The 27,302-nt window shown below is 33.2% G+C and overlaps 2 protein-coding genes across 4 annotated transcripts in view; one reads left to right on the top strand and one right to left on the bottom strand.

Moving 5' to 3' along the window:
• LOC110020422 (probable serine/threonine-protein kinase PBL21) overlaps nt 1-9,075 on the bottom strand; it is a 22,390-nt gene extending 13,315 nt beyond the window's left edge. The window contains exons 1-5 of one of the 2 annotated variants that reach the window (XM_020718517.1): nt 8,999-9,075; nt 4,604-4,808; nt 4,066-4,442; nt 3,821-3,981; nt 3,507-3,696 (exon numbers count right to left, since the gene is read on the bottom strand). In XM_020718517.1, the coding sequence (XP_020574176.1) occupies nt 3,507-3,696; nt 3,821-3,981; nt 4,066-4,156 (442 nt within the window). In that variant the 5' untranslated portion in view covers nt 4,157-4,442; nt 4,604-4,808; nt 8,999-9,075. Of the gene's footprint in view, nt 1-3,506; nt 3,697-3,820; nt 3,982-4,065; nt 4,809-8,998 lie in introns of both variants that reach the window. The other variant, XM_020718515.1, reaches the window with a different exon arrangement.
• A 3,302-nt stretch (nt 9,076-12,377) lies between these two features.
• LOC110020454 (transport and Golgi organization 2 homolog) lies at nt 12,378-22,628 on the top strand. Of its 2 annotated transcripts, none has more exons than XM_020718565.1 (6): nt 12,378-12,519; nt 12,631-12,817; nt 19,380-19,586; nt 20,922-21,116; nt 21,202-21,372; nt 22,214-22,628. In XM_020718565.1, the coding sequence occupies exons 1-5, from the start codon at nt 12,437-12,439 to the stop codon at nt 21,352-21,354; spliced, it is 825 nt and encodes a 274-aa protein (XP_020574224.1). In that variant the 5' UTR covers nt 12,378-12,436; the 3' UTR covers nt 21,355-21,372; nt 22,214-22,628. The 2 variants fall into 2 exon arrangements, with proteins under 2 accessions (XP_020574224.1, XP_020574223.1); XM_020718564.1 differs by having other exon boundaries at nt 22,193-22,627.
• Nucleotides 22,629-27,302: the final 4,674 nt, after the last annotated feature.

Below are 27,302 nucleotides of genomic sequence, written 5' to 3'. Positions count from 1 at the left end.
AGGGGTTTACTTTAGCATTCGACAGGTAACAATGCAGGCAATGCGAATTGCGGCGATCGGACGCGTCGACTCTCCGAATTGCGAAGCTTATGCGCGCGGGAGTGCGAATTGTGCAAAAGGCCACCCTAAGGCTCAGGAAGGTCCTATAGGGAATCCCTTTTGGGTTTCCTCATGTTGGTTTCATCCTTCTAAGTGCTAGAAGTTGATACCACACACGTGAAACTCCAGAAGGGGACGGAAGCGGGTTGAATTTCTAGAATAATGCGGGTCCCATTTCTAAGGTTCTAAGATAGTCGAAGGGAGACCCCTAAGGCTAGATCCTAACTCCTACGAGAAATACTAGACCTCACGAAAAATGAGGTAAACAGAGGTTGATAAAGAAGTTGAGTGAGAGTGTTAATAGTAAAAGCGATATAGGGTCTGGTGATAGTTAACTATTGTAAGGAACCAATTAGTTGTCTATAAAGAGTAGAATGATTGAATGGCTGATTAGAGTCAAGAGAAAATAAAGAGGAGTCATAGGATTGGTAACAGGTTTGCATTCAGTCATTCCAACTATATAAAGAATTCCCTTGGATAAGAAGTTTACTTGAGATGAATCCCATAAGAAGTATGTTGTATATTAATGCCTAGGAACGTAGATACGGTCCAAGAATTTTCATAGAAAATGTTTTATGAAGATTTGTTAATATATGTTAAAAAGTATGTGAGTCATTTCCAATCAATAAGATATCATCAACATATAGAAGGAGATAAATACAATTTTCTTGATTTTGTAGATGCAAAGAGAAGGATTAGCGTGGCTATGAGTAAAACTAAATTTGACAAGATAATAGGTGAAAGTGTTATACCATTGTTGTGAAGCTTGTTTAAGACCGTAAATAATTTTTTTTAGTAAGCACACATGATTGGGATGATTAGGATCAACGAAACACGAAGTTTGGCTCATATACACAATTTCTTGAAGTTGGCCATATAGAAAGACGTTGGAGACATCCATTTGAAGAACTGGCCCCTTATGATGAAGAGCAACAATTAATAGAAGTCTGATTACAGGAAGTTTAACCACAAGACTGAAGGTTTCAGTGTAGTTAAGACAAAACTCTTGTTGATAACCTTGAGCCACAAGTCTGGCTTTATACCTAGCCACAAACCCATCTTGATGTCTTTTGATTTCGTATGTCCATTTACTACCCAATATGGGTTGATCATTAGGTGAAGGAGTTAGAATCCAAGTGTGCTGAGAGAGGAGAGCCTAAACTTCAGAATTCATAGCATCCCGCAACTGTGAATCCTTTACAACTTGTTGAAATTGGAAGGTTCTAATTCAGATTTTTGTTAAATCACACACTCTTTTACTAGGTAAAGATACGATTTAGATCTTGTGAGCATGGGACGGGGTGGATTGGAAGTGAGAATAGAGGTTTGAGTATGGACGGGCTGCTCCAATGTAGGATCGAATGAGTTGAGGTAAGTGGTAGCAGAAACAGACTGGTTTGTAAAAGGAGATGAAGGCTAAGAGTTGATCAAAGTGAGTGGTTGATTAATGACAGATTGGGAACGTGTCTTTCTTGGAATTGTGTTCGGTAGAAGGAGAAGAGGTGTGGTGGTAGTACTCAGTGGGAGTGAAGGAGGAGGAGAGCAAGATTGCTTGTAAGGAAAAGTATTTTCATTAAAAATAGCAGGTCTGCAAATAATTATTTGGCAGGTATTAGGATTGAAGCATATGCAACCATTGGTATTAGTAGGATACCCTATAAACACACAAAAGAGAGGCCTTTGCTAGAGTTTATTCCTTTGAGAGGGAGGTAACCAAGGAAACATTCACAGCCAAAAAATTTTGAGATGATTGTAATAGGGTGGTTTACCATATAAGTGTTGATGGGGAGATTGAGAAGATATGGTTCGTCACAACTCTTAGAGTATTTTTTTTTTATTTGTATTGTATACAATCAAACTATCATTGCCTTCAACTTTTTTATATTTTTAATAGAACCTACACCAACACTTTTACCATTAATCATTCGGTTAATTCTTAACCTATTTGTTACTACTCTTTTTAACCTGAAAGATTAACTTTAACTCGGACTTCTTTCACAAAAATCAAAACAAATAATAATAAGTGATTTGCTGAAATTCCCTTACACGTTCTTCTTCATTTTTCCTGTAGTCACCTACATGGCTTGTACACAATTTAACATTCATACCTAATTCCTGCATCATTAACCTCTTGCCCTATTCCCTGTCCACCCCACACAGATGAGCATTCGCCTGTCTAGCCAGCATAAACCTGAACAAGACTACATGTTTAGGGTCAAGACCTCAACAGAACTGCTTAAAAATGATCCTCATCAACTTGCATGGATCCAGCTTTAGATTCTTATCAATATTACTTGCTAACTAATTGATGAACAAATATTTTGCCGTGTGCTTCTCCTAGAACTCCTTGCTCTGTACACAAACATATCAGATGCCACATAGTAAGGTAAGCAAAACAACAAGGTCCAATTGTCCAAAGAAGTAGAACACAAAAGAGTATCCCAATTCAATAGCAATAAAAGAACTTTGATAATTACCTTAATTTGAATAGGCTCGCAATCTAATTTAGTCCCAACAGAAACAAGTAACAAACTTTGATGGAGATCCTAAATGTATGGGATAACTTCCCTGCCGATCCTTTGCTTTCTCAACTCTTATTTTGCGAGAAAAGAATGAGTTGGAAATAGAATAAAAGAGAGAGTATCATTCTATGAGAGAACTGAGGTAGAGGAGCCAGTTCCTAGGAACCAAGGGCAATATCTTAGCTGCAAATCGTTATAAAAACACACTTCATACCCTATTTATAGAAATAGATTTTATAATTCAAATTATAACAAATCATAGCTTCTTAAGCTAATTTTAAATCTAACATTATCATGTATTTAAAAATTAAGATTACCAAAAGAATAACTGCTGCCTAAATTAAATAAGCATAAATCTAATAAAATAAATATAATATAAAATGTAGACATGGGTCTAGCCATGATTCTTGATTCCATGTGCTGCATAAACATTATTTAGTGCCAACGAGTAGGCCATATCCCAAACTAGCTACAAGTGCATAATCTACGATGTGTTTATAATGCAGATCTAACATACAATATAAATTTATATAAAAATAATGAAATGATGAAGCAAAGGTACAGCTATTATTGGCACATAGATTTCTTAATAACCAACAAATGCAATAAACATATATAATCTTCATAACAAATAGGCAAATAATCTTTATACAACTATTCGGCATTCAATAAAAATTTATTGTAGCTTCATAAAAACGAAATGTTAAAAAAAAATTAAAAAAATAAAAAAAACATCTATAAATTCATTGGATCACTTCCCTGAAGCTTCTTATTTTTGCATCATGGTTTATAGTACTATGTTGTTTTCCTTAACTTCAACTAAGTAACAACTTATTGCAAGATAATTAATTAATATAACTTTAACTTGACAGCAAGAATGCTTACAAAAGAGATGATCTTCCAAGCTTCCCTTTGGCATGAACTCATAAACCAAGAGTCTTTGATCTCCCTCGGTGCAGTAACCAACCAAGTTAACAAGGTTTGAATGCTGCAGAGTGCTCAATATGAGAACCTCAGTCAAGAACTCTTTGGCTCCCTGCAGCCCTTCAAGATTCAGCCGCTTGATCGCTACGATCTGCTCAAGGCATTGTAAGTATCACATTATTGCAGAAAGATTCATCAAGAATATCCTTCGGAGAAGCACACAAGGCAAAATAAGCGAATCAACAAAGAATCAAAACATTAGAACTACAACTTTCCTGGCCTGATTCTAGTCTCCCGCTGTAGACTTTTCCAAAGCCTCCTTCTCCGAGCAAATTGGACTGCTTAAAACTCTGAGTAGCAGTTGCAAGATCCTTGAAGGTGAAAGAAACCGCACAGCCGGTAACACCGCCATCCGTTGGCTGCTCCTTGCTGCGCTCTGTGCGCGCAAGAAAAAACAATTAAAAACCATTTTTACAAAAAGAAATACGAAAAATAAACTAATCGTTAGATTTCATGATACCCAATGATTCAGCGTGACCACGTCTGCTATCGTCAATCCTGCTGCTCGTCTCTCTTCGGCGCGGATGTAAGCAAGAAAACAAACAGCCCATCTGGTCTCTTCCCGAACTAAAACAAAACTGCTCGGTCGGAACAACTTAAACCCTAACTCTCCATCGCAATCTGGACGAAGAAACGCTAGAATTCTCCCCAGATTCCCTACTCCATAACCATTGAAATAGCCTAGATACCACTGTCGAGATTCCCAAAAATCACTCTGCAACCTCCGCAGAACAGTCCAAGGATTACCCGCGGGTCTCGATTGAAGTCACAATCACATCACAACTTACCAAGTAGCTTTAACAACATTGGAGCACGAGCAGCAAAATCACTATCCCACTGAACAAGCAACAAAACTTTCAGAAACCGCAAAACCAACGAGCTGCCATTGCTGAAAATAATCTTCAAATAGAGAACTCAACCCGGAAACTTGTTAACCAAAGGAAACAAGTGGGAGTGGGAATCACGACATGATTGACCTAAGAAATGTGAAATCTCACCCTGCAAGGAAGAAAAATCTCCCGAAGGGTTCCGTAATCTGCCGGAAACTGCGCTGCACTAAAGTCTCAGTGGACACCAGCAAGGCTTGCTTGGCGGTGAGGGAGGGCCCATGGGCGTACGGTGGCGCCAACCAGAAGTTTGTAATAATGTCGTCGCCATTATGTTGCTGCAATTTTTATTACCATCTCTGGTAGTTCAGCTAATCTGGAATTCCATGGAATGGGGAATTAAGGGCAATCCTTCCGACAATTTATTTAACAAATAATTAAATAAATCGTCAAAAAATAAAATGATAATAAATATTAAAATTATTAAAGGATATAATAATAATATCAATAGATGTTGCATATGATAAATGTTCTCAATATACTACGAATATGTTTTTAATAGCTAATATCAAGTTTTTCAAATAAAAAATAATATAATAAAATAGTAAAGGTAAGGTAGATCTATTATGGATAATTATTGAGAGAAGGCTTGATAATAGTTTTTTAATCTCGTCAAAATCTATAATTAAGGAATCTTCGCCTACATTTCATTCCAATGTTGCTCGAATAATGCAAAACCCATTTGATTTAATTTGATCAATTTAAGTAATTGTGATCGCACAATTACTGAATATAAAATTAACATATTAGTACTTATGATCAAATCATCTTAAGGAGCACTGTTAAAAAAAAAATTAAATGAAAAAGTAAAAAAAAAAATTAAATGAAAAAGTAAAAAAAAAAATTGTTTTGATCAAGTTTATAATAGTACATTTTTTTAATTTTATGGCAAATAAGGTCTAAATAATATCCTCACAAAAAATGAGGTTTGTTGAATACGAAGATGGCGTAGGGTTCTGTAATGACTGTATGTCATGTTATATCATATTGTTTTATGTCATGTTCGACAGTTTTATGTCATGTCATTCAGTTCAACTAGTTATACTGCTGTGCAGTTCAACCATTTTTTCAGTTTGACAATTCAGCTAATTTTTCAACCTCACAATTAAACTAGTTTTTCTACTATGTAGTTCAACTGGTTTTATTGCTAGGTAGTACGGAGAGTTTTTCTGTTAGACAGTTCAAACACTTCAGCATTTGAGTAGTTTTCCGGTTTGACAGCTTGGCAATTCAACAACTAGGTAATTGGGAAGCTTGGCAATTTGACAATTTTGTAGCTGGCCAGTTTGGTGATTTAGCAACTGGGAATTTCAACAATTAGGTAATTATGCAGCTGAGCAATTCAGCAATTCGACAGCTGGGATATTCAACAATTTGACAGATGGGCAATTTAGTAACTAGGTAATTCAACAATTTGGCAGCTGAGCAATTCTTTTAATGCGCAAGTTTTATGTCATGTTCGACAGCTTTATGTCGTGTCCTTCAGTTCAACCAATTCTTCTAATGCGCAGTTCAACCTATTTTTCTGTTAAGCAGCCAACCAGTTTTTCAGTTTGATAATTCCACTAGTTTTCAGCCAAACAATTAAATTAGTTTTTCTACTATGCAGTTCAACTAGTTTTATTGCTAGGTAGAACAATCAGTTTTTTCTACTAGACAGTTCAAACACTTCAACAATTGAGTAATTTTTCAGTTTGACATCTTGAAAATTCGACAACTAGGTAACTAGAAAGCTGGGCAATTTGATAATTTTGTAGCTAATCAGTTTAGCGATTTAGCAACTGGGCAGTTCAACAATTATGTAATTAGGCAGCTGAACAATTCAACAATTCGACAGCTGGACTATTCAATAATTTGACAGATGGACAGTTCAGTAATTGGGTAATTCAACAATTTGGTAGCCGAACAATTCATCAATTTGACAACTAGGCAATTTAGTAATTTGGCAGATGGGTAATTCAGCAAATGAGTAATTATGCAGACGAACAATTCAATAATTTAATAGTCTGGTTGCTCGGAATGTCTTTATTGCTCATCCTTATAAGACAAACATACACTTTATTTATCCAAAAATGCATTTGTTGATATAAATTAAAACTTTTCTTAAAATAAAAATGTTATATTTCACTATGTACTTATTATTCATTTATCTAGGAGCTTTTAACACTCCCACAAAGAATCATCTCGGGGGCACATTGGCTACACCTACAGGATTTCATCCTAGGGTCATTAAAACTACTTTTAGATACTTATAATTGACTAGATGGTCTCACACTAAGAGTTCCTCAAGTACATTATTAATAAGAAATAAAATTTGTTCTCTTTTTTATGCGATTAGATGTATTGTTTCATTGTAATTTAACTCAGCTATAAATAAATTAAAATAGTTTTGTTAAACTCAGACAATCATTTTCCTTGGGGAACTTTGGCTACATCTATAAGAAGTAGCCGTCGTATTTTTTCAGCTTTATATAGAATGAGATCTCATGGTCTTCAATCCGTAAGTTAAATAATTTTATCCTTTATTCAATCAAGTTATATTTCAGATATGATTTTCCAAAATTGTTCCTAGCGTTCAACTATTGAGGCGAGTAAGGTTTAAAATTTTGGACGATTTTTTTTTAATGAAGATAATAAACTTTTTTTCTCGTGACTCATCAAATATTCCTAATTCGAGATGATGTTTTCAACAAGACTATAATTTTTTTCACTCTGCAGAGCATTTGACTGTTTTGTGTGTATTACATTCTTGTGGGCTTTTAGCTACTAGTACGAAGCTGGCCGGGGTCTCCGATCTTCTTGGGAGAATAGTCTCCGTTCTTTTGGTATCATCCAATCTTTGTAATTTCGATGAGCAGTTTTGATATTTTTTATTATTTATTTATTAATAATAATTTTTTTTTTCTATAAAAACAAGATTAGAGCGACATGATTATTGATTTAAAAAATTAAGGTGTTCATGAAAATTTATATAGAACAAATATATATTAGAGTTTAAAAGATTTTAAAATGAAAGATATAAGGATAAAATATTTTATTTTTCCTGGTGAATAATCCTCTACTACTATCTCTATTGTTTCTTCAAGGAGTTTATGCGTAACTTTAGATTTAAGCATATGCTCATACTCACGGCTGCACCCTTCAGAATGTTAAATCATTTTTAGGAGGTAAGGTCCCGTAATATTCATGAGCATATACAACTCAGTAAAAGATCATCCGTCATGAGAAAAGTGCCCAAGTGGGAGAGAAAGATAAGACAAATGATCATGATGATGAAGATCAAGATGAGAACACCAATGAGGAGAGAGATCCAAAACTAAATGTCTCTTCCCCCAACCCCATTATACATGATTAGGTAGAGAATTATAAAACAATCTCTATAGTACATCTTATACTATATTTTTGAAAATTTTCTAACATCTTGATAGGAAATCAATGTCGTGGTCATGACACATCGCTGACTGATGCCAGAGCTTGTCGGTACGACAACTATCTACCATACCTGGGTAATGAGATTGAATATCAAGTGTCGGGCGATATATTTAAATAAGAGAATGACGGATCTCCGGGGCAACTCTGATAACCTCCTCGAATTGCTGCCTTAGCAGAGATAGATTTAAGTTCTTTTTTTTAGGAAGATGGGCACAAGCCAGATCCATCACTTCGACAAATGGGATCAATTCAATCACTTTGACATATGAGTTCTACTCATCCATTTCAACAAATGAGACAAAAAAAAAAAAAAATGAGTTCTACTCATCCATTTCAACAAATGAGACAAGAAAAAAAAAATTAAAATATCTCATTAAATCATTATTTGTTCATACAATTATCCTTATTAACTCTTTCAAAGTAGAATACATATTTTAATGCACATGTTTTGATGTGATTTTGATATCAAAATATATACATATTAATATTAAATTTCTAGTCTTAGAAATGTAAGTATATAGAAATGGTATGAATTGCATGTAAATTTTTCAATATATATATTTTTTTTATGAACCCAAAATACTAGAGCTGGTATGAATTGCATGTAAATTTTTCAATATATATATATATTTTTTATGAACCCAAAATACTAGGAGCTATACATCGTTACTAGGCTATTCAGAAGTCTAACACTAACTACATTTAATGACTTGAATAACTTATGTAATTATTTTGATTTGCAAGTGATGGGGTACGGTGTACCAGTGGATTTAGTGGTTGGAATGATTCTCATCAATTCTTCGCTGAGAAAATACTATTAAACTACAAACAACTTGAATCAAGTGAGCGGGGGAATCTCAGAAGATCTGCGAAGATCAGTGATCAAAATGGCAAGCGGCGCTGCAGGAGGAAAAAGAAGATTGGAGATCGGAATAATATTGATTGCATGGATGTCACTGGTATTGGATCTAGTGCGTAAATCCCTAAAATGCAGATTCCGTGCAGCTGCTGGAGTTGAAGATGAAGGCATTGATGAGATGTATTACAGAGTGAAGAATCACGATCATAATGTACCTGGGCTGGGATTGACGGCGAGGATCGGGAATGGAACGGATGCGTGCGATTGACGATAGAGCTGTACGAGATTTGTGGGATCGAAGCAGTTGCGTGACAGGATCTGGGATCTAGCACGATCTCGGATGAATGGGACACGTGAATAGGAAAGTCTGAGCCTAGGGTTGGCCGGCAGTGAGATCGAGTCGAGTATTGATTGGTTCGGATTGGAGCATATGTGATCTGCGATGGAAAATTTGTTTCCGTGGATCTGGTTGGGATATGTGACGGTGAAGAAGATCCGATGAAGATGGCGTAAATCATGAGCTTGCAGGAGATGGAATGGCAGATATCGACGGAGACGGTAACGGGAGGAGTTCTTGAGGCGGATGTGAGCGGTGGCGCCACCTCACCGGTGAACTTGAGGAAGAACCGATTATTCCGACTCCAGTGAATCTCGGGGATGAAATCAAAATTAGTAAATTTAGGGTCCGTTTGTGGCAGCTTTTTTGGTGCAGTGACGTTTTGAAAATGCACTTAACTGTTTGATTAAACTATGTTTTGACAGCTTATGCATTTTCAAGACGCTGAAAACTTCAGCACCGCACCTACCTGTGACAGCTTTCTGGCAGCGGTCTGACTTTTCAAAAAAAATAAAAATTCGTAATAGTCACCGCGCCTAGCTTATCAGCAGATTATTTTTAATCAGTTTATCAGTAGATTATTCAATAAACTGCAGCTGCTCCAAACAAACTCTTAGATACATGCAAGACAATTGTTATGTATTGGTATATCTAAAGTTTTATATTTACAATTATATCACTTAGGTTATAAAATTATATGAAAAAGAGTACTATGTTTTTAAAAGGTTATTAATTGTGAGTGATTTGTGTGATAATAATGTTTAGGAGTTAGATATGTAAAAATATAAGAATCGTGAGGTATGTATGTAAATATCTTGTCGTAATGACTACAATGATCGAAACACAATTTGGTTTAAATTGTTTGGAAAATACTGTTTTGTATTTATTGCTTGCGAGGTAAATCCAATCATAATTTATCAAGTTAATTTCATTCACAATAGCATATGATAATTTGAGGTGAACAATGACTGAATCATAAGAAAATTCAAATAATATATAATATCGGTTAAAAAAATAAATTTGTCTGCAAAATTAAAAACTATGAGCTTATAGTTTGACACTCGAAATGACATTAACATCATCAAAATAAATACAACACCAACAACAACAAAAACAATGCTACAATCATAAAATCAAATAAAAAAATAAAGTTTTCACAATAAACTTCAATTCTTTCACATCATTTCTCGTTGTATCATCAACCGACCAAGAGAGTGACGAACCAACCGAAGGCAAGCCAACCTACAGAAGCCCAACAAGACAACCAAAGCCAAGCACAACCGACTGAAAGGCTGTCGAGCAACATACTCTTATATGCAAAAGATCATGATATAATGTTCAACCCTTCTCAAGCAAGAGGATAAATATATTTTTTTATATAGATTCATGCTATCCTCTATAAATAAGAGGGAACTTTTATGTATTAGGAATTCTTGGATCATCTATTGTAATTTCTTACTTACAATGATATAAAAAAGGTCATAAATACCTGTGAATATTCCAGTTTGTTCAATAAGGGCAAGTCGTGAAGCACTCCTTCAACACACACACTTTCTCTCTCATTCTACGCTCTATAATTTGGGTCTCTATTCCTTGGGCCCGATTCAAACGACAACTTCAAATTCAACATTAATATTCACATTTATAATATTCAAAACTTTGACATTGCATCAAATGATTAAAAAATTTCATTATTTATAACAATTAAAAAGTGCATTGATACATAGTTAAACTAATATAAATATATAAAATAAATAAATTTAGATGTTAAGTATACGAATAAGAATTGTGTGATATATAAAATAAATAAATTTAGATGTTAAGTATACAAGTAAATAAGGTGTGGTATGCATCTAAATCTTCCAAGAAGTTATTTTATTTTTGTAACAAGAATAAATCATTAGCTGTTGAAGACATAATTGTGTAATTATTATGTATTTAAATTCACATTAGTAAATAAATTAAAATAAAATGAGCTGAATACAATATGAATGTTCTCCTTATTCTCAAATCAATCAATAAATCTAATACAATGCACACATGTTGAATACAATCAAACCAATGTCTATTTAGGTTCAAGTTCTTTAAAATTTGGGCTCAAATTAATTATACATTTGTGGTCATATTCCATACTTTAGAAATAAATTCTATAATAGTGTGTTTGGTGTGACCATAACTTTTAAAAAAGATGGTTATAAAGTTATGGGAAGTAAATAAATTTTTAGAAAAGTGTGATGAGATTATAAATATATAGTTTTTTCAAAAATTCAGATAGCAGTTTTCTTACAATCACCACATTTTAACATGTCATATTAAAAAAACAGCTTCCATCCACTGAAATTTTCAAAAGTAATTCCTCAGACTGAATTATGGTGGCGATCTGAAACGCAAAACAAACATAAAGTTGTCCCAAATCTATTGATATGTGGAACAAGAGTTGTTTAACAATAATGAACATTTTTTATAGCCAATAATAATAGACGAATTAGAACCAAAATGTAAAATTATGCCATGTATTGAAATAAAAAGATCATGACAAAAAGGAAGATTTACATGAATACCGCTCAATATCTATGTTACTATGTATACACATCTCTAATACATAAACTTTATTTTTTGCATATTTAAACAATAAAAGAGTTTTGTATTTTTACATTATATGAAAATTTTAGGCTTTAGATATTAAAGAACCAAATGTCATGTTTCTAAATATGCAAGTTTTGACGTATGATATGTAAATATAAAGAAATTATGTGCTATATATGTAAATACCCCAAATATTTATAGAGTTTAAAATATAAATATTAAGTCAAGAGTTCAATAAAATTGCCAGTTTTAAAATATATTCTTCTTTTAAAACATATTTTCCAAGTCTTATATCTTTATTATTTTTTGATAAAATACTATTCCAAAACTAATTTTAAAACTACAATCAAATCAATACAATTGTTATTTTTTTATCCCACATAATTATATGCATAACACAAGAAATATTATAAATCAAACATCAATGTGATTTTTTGAACTATGAAACAGATAGATTTAGGATGTCACGATCAAATCATTGTGAATGTGATAAAAATGAAAAAGATGGGTTGAAGTTTTATCAGGGTGATAATTTGAAAAATGGGTGAAAGATAGTGCTTGATTTGTAAATAGGAGTGTTTTGGGTGGCATGTATGTAATTGCCTCCTTTTATTTTTGAATGAATTTAATTAAAAAGCACAATGAAAGCTGCTATTTTTGGTACACTTGGACCAGCAAGAGTGTTTTTTTTTTGAACAGGAGAGAAGAAAGAAGAGGAGGAAGACGAAATATGTGCATATCTGCCTGGATTTGGCTAGATCATCCAAAGTATTCGCTTCTTCTCTTGTCCAATCGGGACGAGTCCCATGACAGGCAAGACGATCTCTCCTACACCTTAAATAGTTTTGATGAATATGAGGTGATATTTCCTAATTTTCTTTCTAAAAATTCATTTTTTGTCATCGGACTGGTATTCGTATGCAGGCCTACAAGGCCAGTGGAGTGGTGGGAGGGCGATGAGAAGATTTTGGGAGGTAGAGATGAGGTAGCTGGAGGAACATGGATGGGATGTACAAGAAATGGAAGAATTGCTTTCCTTACCAATTTTAGGGAACCGGAACCTTCTTCTACGGCAAAAAGTAGGGGATATTTGACTCTTGGATTCTTGCAGGTATTTGTTCGATTAGGTTTTGGTTTGGTGAACTTAGGTCAACTTCTGCGACGGGATGAATACACAACACCCAAACTGTAATGCTTTTTTCTTAGTTCTTGTTCATGATTACATAGATATTGTTTTAATTTTGTTGTTTTTACTCTTTATTTAGCTTTACTTTGCGTGGCTGGTAAGTACTTGATATCTACACGGTATGCTTCATTCAAAGCTCTTAATTTTATCTTGCTTTGTGCTACATGGAAATTGGCTTAACCGAATTTAATAAAGTATATGCTTTTGAATAACTGGGAACCATTGTTTGTCTTAAATATGAGCTTAATGGAGATGGCATCTTCCAGCCATTGACACCTTATTTGGTTGTGCACTACAAGGTTTGTGTGCTGTTATTTTTGAGATTCAAATATCAAAATAAGAATACTAGTTTGAAGATGGTGAAGGTGAAATATGATCTATAAGGGATGGAGGAGGCTTTATTCAATCACATAGTTTGGCTTCTAAACTATAACACTCCTGTTGCAATCTACTTTATTGTATTGAAAGGAAGTTTAAATTTTCATATTTGGCCAGTGTTGGATCCTGATTTGTCCGTGGACTAGCACATCCAAGGAAAGAGTATGAATAATGAATTTGAACTATAGAACGGTGAAATGATTCGCTAGAAAATGAGCCTAGTACAACACTTTGGATCCCCTATTTTCTGTAATGGTTGTCTTAATTTATAGATGGCACGGCTCATATGTTATGAATATTATAAGTAATACAGTTATGACACACTGATCTCAATGGATATCATTTTATATTTATTCTCCTCTCCTAGTGTGGGGTGTTATAATATTCTTCTAATAACATCTTGTATTGGTAATTACTTCGCATTCATGCTTCTCCTGGGATATTTGACCTCTCAGGAAAATTTATGTTTGAGAGTGTTGTTCACTTGGATGAGTTTATTTCCCAAATGAGTTCATCTCATAGAAGAGTTGTTATCCTGGATGAGTTCATCTATTAAGAAACTTATTTTCTTGGACAAATTAATTGGGTGCATGCCTTTAACATGGTATAGGAGCTTTCAACCATACAAATATATCTTTCTAATTCTCTTGTATCTTTTGAAGTCAACTACGAAAAAATTAACAAAATGATAATAAAATTATTCATCTTTAGTGATGGAAATTATGCGTTGTTCATCTCTATAAGGTGGGCATGTGCTCTCATGTTTAAAGAATAAATTCGTCAAATGTTGTACTTTTTCTTAAAGATAAACTATTCAAGTAAAAATACTTGTAGCTCTTATTTTGTATTTTTTTATAAGGAATCATTTTGGGCCGCTTTGGCTATACCTGCAAGACTTCTTTCTAGGAGAATTTTGTTGCATATTCATGGTGTAGTCTTGTAACTTGTCAACTTAGTTTTATTGTTATATATTTTTTTATTTAGTTGTTTATTTAATTGGCTTGATATACCTTGAGTGTTTGTAGTCAACTGCATTTTTCTATAAGAAATTTCATCTTCTTTGTAAGACTAGATTGATTATTTTTTGTGATATAACTCAGTAATAAAAGAATTTAGATCATCTCGTTAAGTTCGTACTATCATTCTTTTAAAATTTATAGCTCTCTTATAAGGACTTGTCATCGTAACTTTTCAACTTTACCGACACCGAGCTTTTATGGTCTTCAGTTTTCTTGTTAACTAACTTCATTATTTATTTAACTGAGTTATGTTTGAGAAAGAGTTTCTCCAAAGCTGTCCATAGTGTTTGACTATTCGGCTGAGTAGGGCCTAAAGGTTAGATGAATATTTTTACTCTAAGCAAACTAGATTACAACAGGTGAGTTTTCTGAAATATAAATCAGAAGAATTTTTTGAGTGTTATTTGCGAACTCACTCCATATGTTATGTATTGTATGCATCACTTATTATATATGCGTAACGTTCATAAAATATGAGCTAACCTATCAATAAATAAATATAACCTTTATAATAAAGGTGGATCACTAAACATTGTACACGACTTATTATCTAGTGAATTTTTCTTCTATTCAATCAAGTGGTCGTGTGTTTAAAGCCCTGCATATAAGAGTTGCGTGTGTTTGCGTGTATGTGAGAAAAAAAACACACACACTTAGGGTCTGTTTGGGACAGTTTTTTTGTCTGTTTTGCTTTTCAGACCACTACTACAATTCTATTTAAAGAACTATTCTCTTGTTTTTCTCTTAAATTTCTACGGTAAAAGTAATTTTTTTCAATTTAAGCTATTAAAGTGTGGTGACTTTCTACGGTAAAAGTAATTTTTTTCAATTTAAGCTGTTAAAGTGTGGTGACTGTCAGAAAACTGTAGTTTGACTTTTTGAAAATAAAATAAAATTGTAATATCCACCATAGGTTTTTGAAAAACTGTTTTTTCTGCAGCAGCTTCACAACTGTTTCTCAAAAAGTAGCAGCTGTCCCAAACAGACCCTTAATCTGATGCTTAAAAGAAATGATACCTACTAACATTATCATTTTTAAGCCGGGGTGCTGTGTTAAATAAATAAGAATTATCACATTATGGATGAATGCAAATAATAAATTAGTCCATGAAAATAATATTAGGATAAGAAATTTAAATGCATGTACTCTCACTTCTAAATTAATGAAATTAGTAGATATTATAATTCATAAGAAGATAAATATCTTATGTATTCAAGAAACTAAATATGCTTGAGAAAAAAACTAAGAAAATTGATGTTTAGATTTTAAGCTTTGGTATTCAGTAGGAGTCATACTAAAAATGATGTATGTGTAATTATAGATAAGAATTTAAAAGATCATATTGTAAAAATTAGTATAATTAGAGATAAAATTATAACTCTAAAGATTATTGTTAATACTAAGATTCTTAATATCATAAGTGCTTATGTTTCCCAAGTAGGTTTGAATTTATATTTAAAAGAAAAATTTTGGAATGACTAGAAGAATTAATACAGAAGATACTTTTTGAAGAAAAAAATTTTATTGGAGGAGATTTAAATTGATATGTTGGTAGAATAATAGAAGATTTTAGAAGTATTCATGCAGACTATAATTTTAGAGTGACTCATATTGAAATTGTTTTACTATTACCAATACTTTATTTAAGAAAAGATATGAGCATATTATCACTTATAATGATTGATATGATAAAACACAAATTGATTATTTTCTCATTAAAAAAATAGATTATCGAGGTTGTAAGGAAATTAAGATCATTCCAAATAAAACTTGAAGTATTCAATATCGATTAATGGTTTTGGATTTTAAGATAAAAATGCAATGAAATATTATCATAGGATTTGATGGGACGCTTAAAGACTTTAATAAAATTATTTTTATGAGTAAATTTTAAGTCCTTAAAATTCGAGACATTCATGAATCATGAAGAAACAAATATTGTGGTATAAAATAATGAGCACTATTAAGCATATTGTAAAAGATGTGTTTGGATGATAGAAAACACAAAACTCTTATGAAAAAACATATTTGGTGGCGGATATGCAAAAAAAAGGATAAAAAATAAAAAAAATTTGTTACAAAAATTGATTTAAATGTAAAAGTTTGGAGAATTGAGGAAAATGTAAGGTGATCTATAAGGAGTTTAAGAGAATAATTTGTAATGCTAAAAATTTTACGTTTAATGATTTTTATAATAAATTAGATACTAAAGAGCTTGAAAGATATGTATAGACTAACCAAAAGAAAAGTAAATATTTAGTTCAAGCAATGTATATTAAGAATAAAAATCAAGAAGTGTTTTTTTAGATGAAGACAAATGTGTGAGATTTTTTGATTAACTTCTCAATGAAGATTGTGAAAATACCGTTGATTTTAGTGATCTTAATATCATAAATAATAAAAAAAAATTTATATGCATCTTATGTGTAAAAATACAACTTTTATTTTCATCGTTGTATTAGTAAAACAGAAGTTGATTAGGATTTAAAAAAATAAAGTGTGGAAAAACAATAGGATCCGATGATATTCCAATAAAAATGTGGAAATGCTTAAGAGATTTGAGAATTTTTTTGGTTTATTAGATTTTTTAATATCATTTTAAAAACAAAAAGAATGTTTTATGAGTGGAGAAAGAGTTTATTGTTTCTATTTTAAGAATAAAGGGAACCTACAAAAGCGTGCAAATTTTAGAGGAATCAAGTTAATGTCTTGTACATTAAAACTATTGGAGAGAGTAATTGAACATAGGTTATGACGTGGTATAAAATTTCTCAAAATTAGTTTGGATTCATGCCGGACAAGTCTCCTATGGAAACTATAAATTTATTGAGAGGTTTGATGAAAGTGTATAGAGAGGTAAGGGGGGTCTATATATGATTTTTGTTTGATTTTAAGAAAATCTTATAATAAAGTTCCAAGAGAAGTACTTTGAAGAAAGGTGCTGACATTGCCTATATTCAAGTCATTGAAGATATATATACTAGAGCTGTTACTTGTGTTCTAACACAAGGAGGATTGACCAAGTATTTTTCTGTTTTAAAACCATATTTGTTTACTTTAGTTATGGATTTTCTTGCTAGACATTTGCAGGAGGATGCAACTTGGTGTATTTTCTTTGTTGATGATATTCTTGTTGTGGATTAGACAAGAGAGTTTTCAGGAAAAACTTAAATTATGGATGCCAACTTTAGAGTCTAAAGGTTTTTGTTTGAGTAGATTTAAATTTGAACATATGGAATGTAATTTTAATAATTATAGAACTAGTAATAGTAGATCTAGTGGTGAGGTTATAACAATGGGTAATCAAGTCATTTAAAAGGAATGGAGATAATAGATATTTCGGGTATATTGTTCAAAGTGATGGTCATATAGATGGGGATCTTATTTGTAGAATTCAAGTTAGATAGTTGAAGTGCAGGAAAACATCGGGCCTTTTATGATAGAAAAATGTTGCTTTGGCTTAAAAGGAAAATTTTATAAGATGGGGTTGAGACCTGCAATGTTTTTTGGGATAGAATGTTGGCCTAGCTTAAAATTAAGTTAGGTTTTGTTGAGATGAGAATGTTCAGTTGGATGAGTGGTTTTACACTTAGAGACAAAATGCAAAAGAAATATATCCGTGAAAAGGTTGGAGTAGCTCTAGTGGCAAACAAGATTAGAGAGAGTCACCTTAGGCTGTTTGGTCACATTAAACATCGGCCATCTGATGATCTTGTTAGGAGAGTAGATATTTTAGATTTGAATTATGCTAAGAAAGATAGAGGTAGGCCTAAAAAGGCTAGGACATATTGTATAAAGCATGATCTTAATTTATTAGAATTAAATGAAAATATGACACTCAATAGGACACAATGGAGAAAAATGATTCATGTAGCCGACCCCACTTAGTGGGATAAAGACTTGCTCGTCCCTACATGTAATTCCTTATTCTAACTCATTTCTTAAGTGTACTAGTTCACAGACAAATCATAATCCAAAACTAGTTTATTTTCTTATAGCGCCAAAAGAACATGGTTTAGGATAAATGAAATGGACCAAAGCCAACTATGGCTCAACATGACTAAATCTTAGGGCATGCATGTGATCAAAACACTAGTTTTCCGACAACCCGTCATGTTCTAAGCCAAAAATGTCCAAAAATAATAGCAATTGATTAATCAGAGACAATTGCACCACAAACAAAAGCCCTATCAATGGGATCATAATTTGCCTCTGAGTAGCGCAGAAAAGGCTAGCTCAATAAACCAAATAGCAGTCCATCGAACACCAACCAACGAAAACAAGAGAAAAGCCATAGTTGGGCATTCCAAAATAGCAACCAACTGAAAATGGCGAGGCCCATCTTGCCTGAAACTAGGCAGTCAAGTAGTCAACCAAGTGTTAGAAATCAATGAGTTACCAAAACAAGCCAACAGCTAATAACAAAAGAAGGAAAAACGAGAATCATCAATCTCCAATAAGACATTAAATCAAGATGAAACTGAGATCTTCAAAGCACCATAGAGTTGGGTTCAAGTGTGGCGCAGGAGAAAAGTTTTTTCAAATGGGAGGCAAATGATAGTAGATTCATGCTTTTGATGACAAGGGCTATAAGGGTTAACCAAAATCTTACCTTTGTAAGAGCTTCAACAGTTCTTCTGGTCACCACTTTAAAACTAACCAATAAATTATAAATAAATTAATATTGTGTGTCGATGGCTAGCCCGTTTGGCTCAACCGACATCAGGGAGATAAAGCATAAAGAATTCTAGTGGGGGACTGGGGTGACTTATGCCTACTTCTATTCAATTGGTGCATGCCATTATACTTTATAATATTAGATCATCTCTGCTTTTTTTGTTGGGCCATTTACATGCATACCACCCATTTTCTATGTATTTACATATCTAGCTTCTAAGCTTTACCTTTTTTTATTACTTTTTTACCACTCAAATCTTTCACATCATATTAAAAATATCATTATTTTAAGTTTTAAAAAGTGAAATACACTTTTTCATGCATAGGTAAGGTGATAATTAAGTGGTATGTACATTAATCTTCCTTTTTTATTTTATTTTGTTCTTTATTTTATATACCACTTTTGAAACAGAGCCACATGAGTCCTTTGGAATATGCAGAGGACATAGCTAAAGAAGCAACTGAATACAATGGTTTCAACCTAATATTAGCTGATATCCACTCAAAAGTCATGGTTTATATTTCAAATAGACCAGTGGGTGAGCCTGCTTCAGTTCAGATTGTCTCTCCAGGTCTTCATGTGCTCTCTAATGCAAAGTTGGACACTCCTTGGCCCAAGGCAAGCCAATTAAGTTCTGCTAATCAACAGTCATTAATAAAGTAAAGTGCCAAAATAGTCCCCTGTCTATTTGAGTTGGTCATTTTAGTCTCAGAGTTTATAAAACTGCTAAATTAGTCTCTAGCTTGTTTTAATGTTCTCACCGGGGATTATTTCAATCAATATTAAAAAAGCCCGGGCGACAAAATTGACATTTTTATAAACTTTGGAGCTAAAATGATCCCCTGCAAAGAGTAAGGAGATTATTTTGACACCTCTCTCTTCATTAATATTAGCATTCCTTGTTTATTATCTATATTTCCTTGACATTCATGCATATGCTATATTCTGCTTTAGAACCCTATGGTTGGTGATCCCAATCAGTAAAACCTGACAGCACTAGGCCCTATTCCCCTTGCTTTGTTATCTGTACTGTATTGTTTTTTCCTAGATTTTTGTCTCATGGTCTCTTGATGGTTCTTGTTGCTGAACTCACTAATAATTATGTCCCAAAGGTGGTGCTAGTTTACTTCGATCAGTTTTCTACAGAATTCAAATTAGAAATATATAATATGAATTAATTTGCATGTGTAAATATTAAATAAATATTAATCTCTTAAATTATATTTAAGGGAAATTTACATACTACACAATTCTTATGTATTTTTTTACATATCTAACTCCTTAAATTTGATACTGGGTGTCATAAACCTATGCATGAAAAGGTTTGTTTCACTTTTAAAAAGATTGTGACGGTGGTATCTTTGGTTGGATGCTAAAGATTTAAGTGGTACAGATGCAATTGTGGATATTTAGGTGATAGATATGTAAACACAAGGATTGTGTAGTATGTATGCAAATGCCTCTATATATAATTACTGTTCCTTGAAGTGATTTGTATTTAAGATTAGTATTATAACTGCTGATAGAATAGTTATATAATGATTTATTCAAATTATGAATTTATCTCAAAATTTGCTTGTGAATTAATCAGTGCTATATCTAAAGTCTGCAAATAATATTTTTTTCATTACTTTGTATTCTTCATCGGCCCTTAACGCAGAGGTATGGAGGATTTTGACTCAGGACCTGATTGTCAATGGTCCGTCCACCACTGCTAATTCTAATGCATATCACAAAACGTTCTACTTTGGATGTGAAAAATGTTAGATATTTAGAAGTTTTACATACATACTACCCATTTCTCTGCATTTACACATCTAACATCTATAATTTAATTTTTTCATACATTCCACTTTACCTATATGTGAAACGGTGTATTTCTTGTGTCATTCCTGAATGTCATTAATCATGTGCTTGTTAAGTATTTGATATGATTTTGGAGATTTTTTGTAGGCCTTGCGGCTCCATGAGAACTTTAACAAACTTCTACGAAGATACGGTGAAGAACAAATCCCGGAGAAAGAGATAGTGTTGAAGCTTATGAGTGACGATGTTAAAGCCGATTTAAATAGATTGCCTGACACCGGTTGCGAACCTGAGTGGGAGTTCAATTTGAGTTCCATCTTTGTTGATACTGAGAGCAATAAGGTGAACTCAAGTGTATCTCCACTCCTATCAGTCAATCTAATTGAGAATTTTTTTAACACTTTTCCATGATTTTGTGCCTCGTAAGGGTCGATATGGAACTCGAAGCATGGTTGCGCTATCTGTGATATCGAATGGGGAGGTGAGCTTTTATGAGAGATATTTGGATGTAAATGATGGTGAGTGGAGAGATCACACCGTGGAATTTCGGATGGATGATGTGCTGCAAAAGGAAGATTAAGATCTTTCTCAGAAAACTGTGAGTTTTCAAGGCCACATTGCACTGCTATGCTGCAATTTCTTTTTATTGTTTGACAGGTGAAGCTCCTTCTTCAAATCAGTATAAACAATAAATGAAAATATGACACTCAATAGGACACGACGGAAAAAAAATTGATTCATGTAATCAACCCCACTTAGTCGGATAAATGCTTTGTTGTTATTGTTGATGTTTTGCACACTTAAAATTTAATATTTACGTACATTGCGCTTTGGTGCTTTAAACCTTTGCATGAAAACATGTATTTCACTTGTCAAAGGTCATAATAGTGTTATTTTGATGTGATGTTAAAATTTTGAGTGCTATGTGTGTAAACATAGAAGTTTAGATGTGAGATGCGTAAATGCATAAGAATTGTGTGCTATGTATGTAAATGTTTTATTTTTCGGCTTGCTGGAATTCCTGCAGTATGTTGTAATTGAAGTATAGTAGGTTATTTTCTTTCATTGATTTATCATTTTTTGTTGCAACTTTATATGTACATCCAAATCTTGTTTTCATGCTTGTAGCAATTGTTTTATGAATCTGCAGCCAATGATTTGAGATTCTTAATCCCTTTTGTTAGTCCTTTCCATGCCAGTTCCAGTAATTAATTAAAATTTTAACCAATCAGAGAAGGTACAAGTGCAATCATACTTTTTCCTGTGTCATATAAGCTTTTCTGAAACCTCCAATGATAGTTGGTATGTACTGATTCAATTGGCTCTGATCTTGATGTGAACCTCTGAGTGATCGAACATATAGCTTGAAGCATTGCAGTTATGTCTTGGTTTGTAAAATTGCTGGAAAATTTTGACAGATTGGGTTGCATTCCCCGCAGCTGCATATGCTCCTTGTCAACACTTAGAGGAAGTCTGTCGGCGCCGCACCATCACCACTAAGAGGCGAGCCTGTCTCCCATGACATCCAGCAATCATATGAGCACAATTTATATATTTTTTGATCAGTTATTTTATTTTATTTTGTAATTTTTCTGCATTTAGAACATTTTGATGATCATGACGATGGATTGGCTATTATTTCTTTCAAAATTTGTGGCCTGAATTATGTTGGACATTGGCCAAAAAGTTTGTGGTGAATGTGTGTGTGTGTTGAGAAATGTATTCGGTTCTTTCTTCCGTCTCTATTTGTAGGGTCTCTAAAATTGACCCGACATGTGAATTTAACCTGAACTTGAATAATTTTCAAGCTCAATTTGTGGTGTATGTGTGGTGTAAAGTATTCTTGTTTTTCAATTTGACTGGCCTGAAATCAATTTTATACGATTAGGTGGCTATCTAATGTGGTATAGGATGTTAGAGTCTTTTCCAATTCAGGCGAGATTATGCTTCCTTTGTGGGGTAGCTTAGCTTTGTAGCTAAGTTGTATTTTTACTCTTTCATCTTATAGGTTTTGTGTTTATACTCTTGGCAAGTTTAATCCCAGGTCTCCTTATGATTCAGTTACAATTATAATAGCTTAAATGTTTCTTTCCTTTTGCTTTGGATCTACTTGATCGATTTGGATAGAGCAACACATGGGTTGCTGACAAAGTATTCTTTGGCTATGTTTGATCAACTACCTTCACAATTTGTATAAATGAGGTTTCAATAGTTTGGGAGGATGGGTCCATGGAGCTCTGACTAGGCTATCTATACATGTTTAGATTTTTCTCTGACCTATCAATTGATTTGCCCTTTTTGAGCACAATCGTTTCCTTTATCGTGTCTTTGCAGACATGTACCATAGGCCCTCTCAACTCAAGGAAATATATCTGTCACATTACAGTGATTAACCCTCTACTTGGTGCTCTAGTTTTTCCCTGAAGACTGGAGGATTTCTCCTGTTGGACTGTCAAAAATCTTTTTTGACTGCCTCTATTTAAAATATTAATTTACAGCAAACATAGTTCTTTTTATCATTAGTGTTTCTGAGTTTTTCCCTAGAAAGTAATGATAATGAGGATACACCGTCGTGGGAGGTCTCTTGAACCCAAACAAAATCAATTTGTTTTTGTATTCTAGTTTGATTACAAGATCTTTCTATAGGATCTTTCTTGTATATTTTTTCGAGTAGAGCATGGTCTAATTTATGCTTGACTTCTCTTCTCTGGTTTATGTTACGATAAATTTTCTATATAAACATTTTTGTTGCTACTCTTTTTAGTTCTCCTTTATTTTTGTTCATTTCATTCTTACCTTTCTTCTTTAGGTGAGGGTTGCTACCTAGAAAAGAGGATTCAAAAGAGGACGTACGCTAAGAAGGTCATACCATTATGGTCAGAACAGAAAGTGGCACAAATTACAACAGTGTTGAATTTTTCTCCTCTAACTCTTTGTGATTCTTTTGGGTATTTATTGCCAACTTGTATTTTAATGTGAGGACGTGCTCCTTAGCACTTTGCGAGTCATCTTCCTGGTCCATGACATGGTTCTGCATGTCGATCAACTTGTCTTCAAGGTGCTTCACCTTGTCCTTAGTGACCGTCAGCTCCTCTCGAACTTTTGCAAGCTCTTCTCAAGTTCTTAAAAATTCTTCACTGCTCTTCTCAAAATCTTTTTGAGTTGACAAAAAATTATCTCCTGGACACTTTGCATGTCTGAAAGATTCAACACCATGAACTAGCAGAGATGTGGTTATAGGCTCTACTTTCAGCGGTCCAACTTCAACGATGAACACCGGTTCTTCCACTAATGGTGGTCTCTCAGAAGAAGTGAGTTTTACTCCTGAAACACTACTCATATGTGCATTAGACTTCTTTGCAACTCTTTAATCTACGAGATTGAAGCAATCAAAAAGTGTGAAACTATCTCATCGGTAATAAAGAATAGTCGGTACTACTTACATTAACATGCTCATCAGTGAATCATCAAATCTTATTCACTAGTTTTGTAGTTCAATCTTCCCTCCTCTCAGCATCGTCCATTACATAATCATTGAAAATAGTTGTGGTTTAGGCCGTCAATCAGCATATTTTTTTGCAATAAAAACAACTAAAATATTGAGAGCATAAAACATGAAAAACTAAGAAAAAGTGAAAGAGACGAACACATAGTTACCATAACTCAGCTCCGGGACCATAACTTTATCAGAACAGTCCCAGTTATTGAAAAGATTAGAAAATTATGCTCTGGCGATAGCTTTTGAAACAACAACCTCTGTTTCATCAGAAATAAAATCTGAGATTGCTAATACCGACATTTCCTCTGTAAACATTTCATTCATATTGGCTTTCAAGACATCATTCTAGGTTGTAGTGCTCTTCCTATGGTTATTATATAGTCCTTCCACATCAACTTGCTTTGAACTCTTGTCATCATCATTCTTTCATTTCAAATTCTGGGAATCTTTGGAATGCTTCCCTCTCTTCAATCTTTGCTACACCATCACTCTCAACCATTCTTCTTAGATAACCATATGTTTTTTAGAAAAATTTTCCATCGAAGTTGTATAGGAGTGGAAGTAGATTCCTGAGAATGGAGGAAGAAACAAGAGAGCACAACCTCTCAAGGAGGATGCCTTCGCCACACTAAATTTTGAAATGATCGTGCCACTGTGGACAACATACAAGGACTTAACACAACAAACCTTCATATATATAACTACAAAAATTAATTTTGTCATTACTGGTGTTATCTTCTTTCTTATAACAAGTTGAGGGTGCATTGACGGACAAAAAAATATCCTCATGGTGTTTATTTTAAATGATTTAATAGTTATTCGACAAGAATCCGAGAGAATCAGAATCAACACACCCACCATGATAGGGAAGTCTCAAACTTTTTATATTCTATTCCACCACTTCTCAGAAGTACCTATCTCCCAATGACTTAAATAAGTCATACCTCTCATAACAACATATGTTTTTGTCTTGGGTAGCTCGATAAGAAAATTTTTTTTAAATTCCCTATGGGTCATAAGAATAGAATGGGTTGCTTACACCACCTAAAATGTGCAGGCACTTGAATGAGAAATAATTCATAGTTACCTGAGTGCCCACCTCTACTCTCTGCAGCAGGCATGACCAATAAAGCTTATTGTTGGTGGGAGGCACCATTTTCATTGAATATGAATAAACATGTCACTAAACAAGCCCCACGGGCAAGGCACTTAATGCAATCTCGTATCATTCTAGTCGTGCATAACGGTATTTTATTCTCTAATTCCATTGTTCTTTTTGCAGTATTATGTGGAATAGTTAAGAAAATCATCAAACTAAATGTATATCCAAAAATAATTTTTCTTAAGCAACATAATAGTTCAGATACTAATGGGCCTTATGGGCCCAATAGGATCAAGCCCATTGACCATAAATTTAAGATCCTAATAATAACCGTGTTAATTGTACTCGTTAGTCATATCTTTGGAGGTGTCAAGCTACATAACTCCGATCGCCTAGAAGAAACCCACGATTACCTCTGAAGCACACATCATTCTTGCGAGTTCCTCAGAGCGAGCTCATCAAGCTTAGGTCTTCAAGAGAGCTCGATCACATCTTTTGATTTATTCTTCTGAGCTCGCTTGGACTGGTTGAACATTCCCACCAAGCTTGTCGACAACTATAAAGCAACATCCGGAGCTCAACGGGCAGTTCTTCATGGCAAAAGAAAGGTAACTTCAGTTAATTGACACACATATCAATATTTATTAACAACACGACAATTCAAACTAGCAGTCTTGTCAACAACGAGTTTGCTTAAGCTCCATACCATACGACTCACGACATACACCCCTGTGTAGATACATCAGTTCTATGACATACATAAAAGGGAACAAGGGAATAGGAAATCAGATCTTGAACTCTAAAAAAAACTCTCTTACTATCTCTCTAAGAGATTCCTTCAATTTATTCTCTTTTTTTTTTCACAAAGTCTCTCCCTTATTCTATGGGTTCACATATTATATGAGATCCCACATTCCAAAATGATTCAACAATAAATTATATGGCTAGTATTATATACGTTGCAAGCATAATTGTTACATGAAAGAATTTATTGTAATTAATAGAAGTAATGTTCATGAAAAATAAATACCACAACTACAAAATTCTTCATTAGACATGAATCCATGTAGCAATAAATCAAGACAAATATACTCATGCGTTCTACTATTTCATTATGAGCAATAAAATAGCTTTACATCTTGAGTATAATAATAGAAATGAAAATTCAAAGTAGGATTAGCAATCTTACAAAATATTTAGGAATCTAATACAAATGATAACAATAACAAATAGTACATTTATCCATCATAAGTAATAGTGACCTACGTTGAAGTAAGCCATACAACACTCTCATCAGTAACAGTAGCTACCCCGACGACAAAGCCCATTAGCTCATAAAATCTTAATATTAAATACACGTAAAATATATTGAAATTCAATATTTTAAGTGCAAATTTTTAATATTAAGCAATTTATTTTCAATTTTATTTCTAATTTTTAATCTTTTAAATAATTTTATAACTATAATTTCTTGAATTATATTTATTTTTCCTATTTTATAAATTAGTTTGCTCGTGAGCTCACTCAAACATGATTGATCAATTGAACTCAAGCTTAAGCTAGGGTTGACACGGGCTCAACTTAACTTGTTTACACCCCTATATGAGCCCAAAAGGTTGGATGAAATGGATTTATTTTAAGATTTTATTAACAATTTTGAAACATTTTCTTTGAAAAAAAGGTTATACACAAAATTATTGGAAACATACTTAACATAGACAAATTAACTAAATTTGAAGAGTAAAGTCTCTTAATTTCAAACAACATTTACTGCTTAACATGCTAGGATGATGGTGTGATATGAAACATTTTAGATTTCTATTTCTTTATGCTAACTAATATTTACAAGACATTTTTATTGATTATAATAATCTAAAAAATGTTTAAGTGCATTCATTTTAATCTCAATATTTTTTCTTGTGTTTAA

Source organism: Phalaenopsis equestris, unplaced genomic scaffold (genome assembly GCF_001263595.1).
Source record: "Phalaenopsis equestris unplaced genomic scaffold, ASM126359v1 Scaffold000096, whole genome shotgun sequence".
Taxonomy (NCBI): domain Eukaryota; kingdom Viridiplantae; phylum Streptophyta; class Magnoliopsida; order Asparagales; family Orchidaceae; genus Phalaenopsis; species Phalaenopsis equestris.
This window is presented reverse-complemented; position numbering and strand designations above follow the sequence as displayed.

Excerpts from the sequence above, each read along its gene's own strand:
- LOC110020454 (XM_020718565.1), top strand. The coding sequence starts at position 12,437 with ATGTGCATATCTGCCTGGATTTGGCTAGATCATCCAAAGTATTCGCTT. Across the intron at positions 19,587-20,921 it reads TGGACACTCCTTGGCCCAAG|GCCTTGCGGCTCCATGAGAA; the intron begins GCAAGCCAATTA and ends GATTTTTTGTAG. Across the intron at positions 21,117-21,201 it reads TTGATACTGAGAGCAATAAG|GGTCGATATGGAACTCGAAG; the intron begins GTGAACTCAAGT and ends GTGCCTCGTAAG.